Source organism: Theropithecus gelada, chromosome 17, assembly GCF_003255815.1.
Source record: "Theropithecus gelada isolate Dixy chromosome 17, Tgel_1.0, whole genome shotgun sequence".
Taxonomy (NCBI): domain Eukaryota; kingdom Metazoa; phylum Chordata; class Mammalia; order Primates; family Cercopithecidae; genus Theropithecus; species Theropithecus gelada.
Window position 1 is genome coordinate 11,827,393 of NC_037685.1, and position 6,493 is coordinate 11,833,885.

General features: G+C 40.9%; 1 protein-coding gene across 1 annotated transcript; it reads right to left on the reverse strand.

The window, feature by feature from the left end:
• Positions 1 to 324: 324 nt before the first annotated feature.
• Positions 325 to 2,594, reverse strand: LOC112610876 (X-linked retinitis pigmentosa GTPase regulator-like). Its single transcript, XM_025364453.1, is given in 2 exon segments — positions 325 to 609; positions 612 to 2,594. Coding segments are annotated over 2 exon segments (2,082 nt in total). The 5' UTR covers positions 2,461 to 2,594; the 3' UTR covers positions 325 to 376.
• Positions 2,595 to 6,493: the final 3,899 nt, after the last annotated feature.

Below are 6,493 nucleotides of genomic sequence, written 5' to 3' on the forward strand. Positions count from 1 at the left end.
CATCAAAAACTGTTACAGTGTCATGAGATTGCAAATATTGCCTTATAAAATTATAAAGAAGTCAAATTGTTTAGTAAAAACTATGAAATATCTTATTTCAATTTTCAATGTATAAAAATATATTTTTTATTGCAACACCGAACAGTTAAGGCCACAACACTTGAGGGAGAATTTGAGATACACATATTTTGAAACAACTTGTTAAAAATATTAGCATAAATAAATATCAAAACTGGTCACACTGATAGAAGCCAAATAAAACATGTTGACTTATATCTTTAAAAGATTACCATCAGAAACTTTCCTTCATAAATTATAATGTTTTTCAAGTATAAATTACAGTACCCTTGGTGACTGTGAAAACATAAATATATATTTATAGTATTGTACAGATTTTTGATCTTCTCTCTCTATTTGCTGGTGGAATATTCTGATGATTCTGACTCATGTGGTTCTGGTCAGCATCTTTATTATCGCTTTTTAAAATGATCTGCTCTCCTATGGATTTTATCTCTGAGAGCGGCTCATCGTTATCCTTGACCATCTTTTGATTCATTGAGGGGACCCTTTTTAATAGAAAAATCTTCTGTGTTTTTTTCATGTCGTTGCTTCACTATTTTCTAGGATTTCTAATGAACTGCTCTCTGCATCACCAAGCATGTATCCTTTTGGGTTTTCATTGTATTCAGAAATGGCCCGTTCCTCCAGGTTGGCTTTTTCTTTCTTTTCAATGGTTTCAGCTGAGCTATCATCACTGGTTCTTTCTGCTCCTTCTGTTTTACTGTGGGAACCTGTAGGAACACTTTCATGATCTCCCACAATTTTCTTCTTGCTTTCCAGATTTTCAGCATTAATTTCCTCATCCACATCTTCCAGTTGCAGTTCCTCAGTTTTAGAAAATTCATCATCCTTTTGTTTCTGAACTGGTGATAATTTTTATGACTTTTCATTGGAATTCAGGCTCATAATGTGTGTCATATTCAAGATATCAGTAGTTTCTCCAAGGCTTTCTACGGTTGAAGAATTATCTATCTCTGCTTCTTTGGTCATTTCATCTGGTTCCTCTGGGCGCATGAGGTCCTGTTCAGATAAGACGCTCGGTAGGAGGTTACTCTCAGAACAACGTGCAAAGACCGAATTGGGGGGAAAACAAGCAGAAAGGCCAAGAGTCCCTTCTATTGGAGGTAGTGTTCTCATCATTGAAATAGAATCTGGAGACCTCTCCCTCTCTCTTCGCCGCATATGTACTGATAGAGATCTCTGCAGTACATTTCCTGAGGTTAAACTGCCAAAAGTCGCCACAGATAAGCAAGTATCACTTATTTCATCGAATTCAATTTCTTTTGCCACACCACGATGAGGAGCAGCAAAAACTACCATGTGACCTCCACCACAAGCAACCAATTTAACTATAAACCCCCAAAAATTAGAGCACAAAGTAGGAATGAAGTGATTGGTAAAACTCTCCAGTCCACCTCCTAATTTTCCGTGGCGACCATCTCCAAAAGTATACATAAGGCCGATATCTGTTATCAAAGCTGTGTGATTTTCTCCACAAGAAATATAACTTATTGTATGATCCCTAATATTCTCAATGACTTTGGGTTCTGAAGTTTCAAAAAGAAAAGTGCCAAGACCCAGCTGACCAAACTGTCCCAGGCCAAAGGTATACACAGCATTCTCTGTGAGAACCACAGTGTGCTCTCCGCCACAAGCTACTTGGATCACCTTCTCAGGAATTTCAGACACCAGCTGGGGTGTTCTGTGATTGCTCAGGAGCTGATTAGGAAGACCTAACTTCCCATTCTCAGGTTCTCCAAAGATATACAGCTCACCATCTGTTGTTACAAAAGCTGAATGGTAATATCCACAAGAGATCCAGGAGACAGGTTTTCCAATGGTCACTTGATGAGGGACACAGACATTAGTTACATTTTTTAAACCAATTTGCCCTAGGCAATTGTCACCCCACATAAAAAGTCTTCCATCCTCAGTTAGGGCAGCTGAAGTATCAGATCCAGCAGAGAGCTGTTTAATCTTATGCTCGGATGTAAAAAAGCTAATTACATGAAAAGTGTTTCTTTCTTCAGTGTCACCCAGCCCCAACTGTCCTTCATCATTTCCACCAGTTGCATATACATTGCCTCCTTCTGTTGACACCAGGGTGTGGTTCCTTCCACAGGCAGCTAATTTCACCTTTTCAGGTTTTAGAGCTTTGACACATGTTGGCTTGGTGATGGCTGCCTTTGATCCCAATCCTAACTGACCCCAGTTGTTACTACCAAACACGTAAAGTTTATTATTTCCGGTAACAATAGCAGTATGTTCATCTCCACATGAAAGATGTACAGGGACATCATTTTTAAACCAGAATTTACTGGGATAATTTTCAGCAAATTTACTTTTCCCAAATGTAAACACAGCACCCGAATCGGGCAACGGCTCTTCGGGCTCCTTCATGCCAAGGGCGGTACGGGCAGCCTGCGCCTGGGCCAGGAAGCTGTAGAGGACGGTTTGGTCGGGGCTAAGGCAGCTACTCCGCCCCGACGCGGGCCGCAAAAGCCCCCCAGTTCCGCATGGCGAAACTCCGTGGATCAACGGACCTAAAGGGAGCTTTTAGAAAACCTGTCCAATCTTTGTCCTGGAGGGAGCCATTATACCAGTATCCTGGTCAGAAAACAAATCTGCCCTACGCCCCGGTGAAAGACACTATCTCTGTGTTTCAAGGTTGTTTGCTACACAAACATCCTTGAAAAGATAGCCCAGGACAAAAGCTATCAACATCTTCTCAGAAGATGGATAGAAGTACAAGAGATCCATGGAGAACTTTCTCTTGACAGTTTTAATTTGGTTCTTGAAGGCTGAGTTTGATTTGGTCAAGTAATAGGAAAAGAACAGATGTTCTAAGAGGGAGATATTTTTTTCTTTTCTTTTCTTTTCTTTTTTTTTTTTTTTGAAACAGAGTCTCACTGTGTCGCCCAGGTTGGAGTGTAGAGGTGCGCTCTCGGCTCATTGCAACCTCTGTCTCCAAGGTTCAAGCGATTCTTCTGCCTCAGCCTACAGGCATGCACCACCACACCCAGCTAATTTTTTTGTATTTTTAGTATAGATGGAGTTTCACCATGTTGGCCAGGCTGGTCTTGAACTTTTGACCTCAAATGATCCACCAGCCTCAGCCTCCCAAAGTGCTAGGATTACAGGTGTTAGCCACTGCACCCAGCTGGAAGAATTTTATGTGCGCATATTTATTTCATGACAGATCTCTTTGGGCCTCAATTTCTTCATCTGTGAAACTAGAATATTAATACCTACTTTATAAGGTTGCTATGAAAACTATATGAGGTAATGTGTGTAATGTACATATAGCATCCAGCCGGTGGCTGGAATGTAGCAGATGTCAAATTGTTAGTTCTCTTCCATTTTTACCTGAACATATGGAATGTGACTCTGCAGACTTCCCTGATAATAATAAAAAGGGAGAGATGAGAGGCATTTAACTAGACCTTTCACAAATTTTTTAACTGAGCATCTACTATGTGCCAGGCGCCAGGCTAGACATCAGGACTGCCCTCTTGAAGCTTATCGTATGCTTTATGGGAGAAATAGAGGAGGACAGAATTGTCTTGCTTCTAGTACATAAACTTGTAGGGGGCACACCTCCAAAGTTTTATGACAATCCATGTGATAGAAAGCTAGGGAATTACAAAGACGTAGGGAGAGCATTAACCTAAAATAGTAAGTCAACAATATGCTTTCCCAGATCACACTGAGAAAAGGGATACTAGTAATTGCAGCACGAAATGTTCATGTGAACATTGTTGCTACCAATATATGATTGTTTAGCCATCCATTTGATAAATATTTATTATGACGATATGTTGTACTTTGTTGTAGTGAATACTCAATACATCTTTTTTAAGGATGTTGTGCATAGTGAGAGGTGCTGGAATTCCCTTGAGGGTGAGCTGGCTCCGGGGATAAGGAATTAATTTTGCACAAGTTGGTGTCAATGTTCATCTTTATATGGATGAAGAGAGGTGTGAGAATCTGGGAGATACTGTGAATAAGATGTGTGATTTCAAGATGATTAGAGTATTGATTTATGGGATGATCCTAAATTAGACCGTGAATAAGGAAAGTTGTTAAAATCTTTTATTTGTGAAGAAGGTACACAATTATTTGCTTTATTATAGACTATGTTTATGCTTCAAATATTTTATGGAAATAAAATAGTAATTTGTTTTGTTTTGAAGACAGGTTCTTGCTCTGTTGCCCAGGCTGGAGCGCCGTGGCGTGATCATAGCTCACTGTACCCTCCAACTCCTAGGCTCAAGCGATCCTTGTGCTTCAGCCTCTCAAGTAGCTGGGACTACAGACACACACCACTGTGCCCGGCTAATTTTTTTGTACTTTTTGTAGAGATGGATTCTTACTTTGTTGTGCAGGCTGGTTTGAACTGGCTTCAAGCAATCATCCCATCTTGGCCTCCCAAGTGTTGGGATTACAGGCGTGAGCCATCCCATTCAGTCTGTAATTTTTCTGAGAGAAAATAGTTAGAAAGACTCTCCGTGCTTTGAGGGTGAGACTTGATCATATGACTGCTGTGTTAAATTAGATGCATTAGAATAGATATGAAAAGGCAATTCTAATTGGTTTTTCTAGAAGAACTATGGTAATAGCACCGTTTTCCTACCTCATTTCCAGCACAGTGCAGATTAATTCATTATTTGTTTAGAATCTACACACTGGGCTAGATTGTGCAAAATGCACAGGCTGCCTGACAGCTGAGTGATGGAGGCTAACCAGGAGGGAAAGTGAATAACCTTTGAAATGGGAAGCTGAAGACAAGCTGCAAACTAAACCAAAGACAGGAGTGCTTCCTCTATAGTTCCTATTATTCAGGGATCATGAGATGGGCTTTAGTCAATGCTAACATCTGGCTTCTTGCTAGGTGGCTTAGAGGAGTGATGGGACCAGCAAACAATTTAAAGGACCTCACCCCCCACCCCGCACTGCCACCCCCGACCATTGCTCTCACCCCCTCCCCTACTACGCTGTGCTGTCTAGCGGGCTGCATTCCTTCAAGTTAAATGGTACCTGTGGGACTTGCATCTCTCCAGAGTGATGGGGGCTAACCAGAAGGGGAAGTAACATCTCAGTATGTCTGATCTGCATTTATGAGAAACAAAGCTTGGCACATAGTGCTGAAAGTGGGAGAAGACCTGAGAAATCCCAAGTGAGAAAGTATCTTCTGGCTGGGCACGGTGCCTCACGCCTGTAATCCCAGCACTTGGAAGGCCGAGGAAGATGGATCACCTGAGGTCACGAGTTCAAGACCAGACTGGCCAACATGCTGAAACTCCATCTCTACTAAAAATGCAAAAAGTAGCCAGGTGTGGTGGCTCACATCTGTAATCCCAGCTACTTGAGAGGCTGAGACAGGAGAATAACTTGAACCCAGGAAGCGGAGGCTGCAGTGAGCCAAGATCGTGCCATTGCACTCCAGCCTGGGACAAAAAAAAAAAAACCGGCCTAAAAAAAAAAAAAAAAAAAAAGAATCTCTTGAACCTGGGAGGCGGAGGTAGAAGTGAGCTGAGACTGCGCCACTGCACTCCAGCCTGGGCGACAGAGCAAGACTCCTCTCAAAAAAAAAAAAAAAAAAAAAAAAGCCTCTTCTGTCTCCCATAAGTTAGTTCCCCTAGGGGCTCCCTAGTTAACCAGATTTACTGCTAAATCTCATCATAGATTCTCAAACCTTTCCAAACTGATGAAAGTAACAATGCAGGGATCATCATAATTCATCACAATTATTTATATCTAAGTCATGCTAATGTCTGTTACCTTGAAAGGTCAGGTTAATACCAGTTTTCCCTAAAATCCTAGGGCTCCCAGGGTCTTGCATTTTAACGTGAGTGGTATTTTTGTGAACTTAAAACACTTTTGTCTTTTTTCTATGCAAAATGCCTCCCTCCCTCCCTCTCTCTGTCTCTGAACTTGGCCTTGATTGATAAAATCCATTTCTATTAGGTAAAGCTGGTGAAAGCAGGAATGGTGTTTATCCAGGGCTTAAATTAAATCTTACAGCGCTCTTTCTCTGACCGCCCCAGCTCCCTACAGTTTTCCATAGGTGGACTTCCAAGGAAGCTTTCATTTAGCCAGTTGTTTGCTCCTATTTTACATGATGGTTCTCAGTGTTCAGAAGGAACAAAGATCACGGATATTCCCATTTGGGTTTATCAGAAGCAACTGAGAACGAGCTCTTTTTATGTTGAAAATAGAGATTTAAAATTTATTCATAATCTTTACTTCTTCTCCCAACACATTCTCATCCCTGTGGGCTCCTTTCTCTAATTGGCTATGCAAGTCTTGACACTGAAATTTAGCTACATATTAATCTTTCATTTTTATTAGTATGGCGTCTTTATCTTCCTTCCTATATAAGCACAGTATATGCTTATATTTAAATACATTATATACATTATATGTTTCCAAA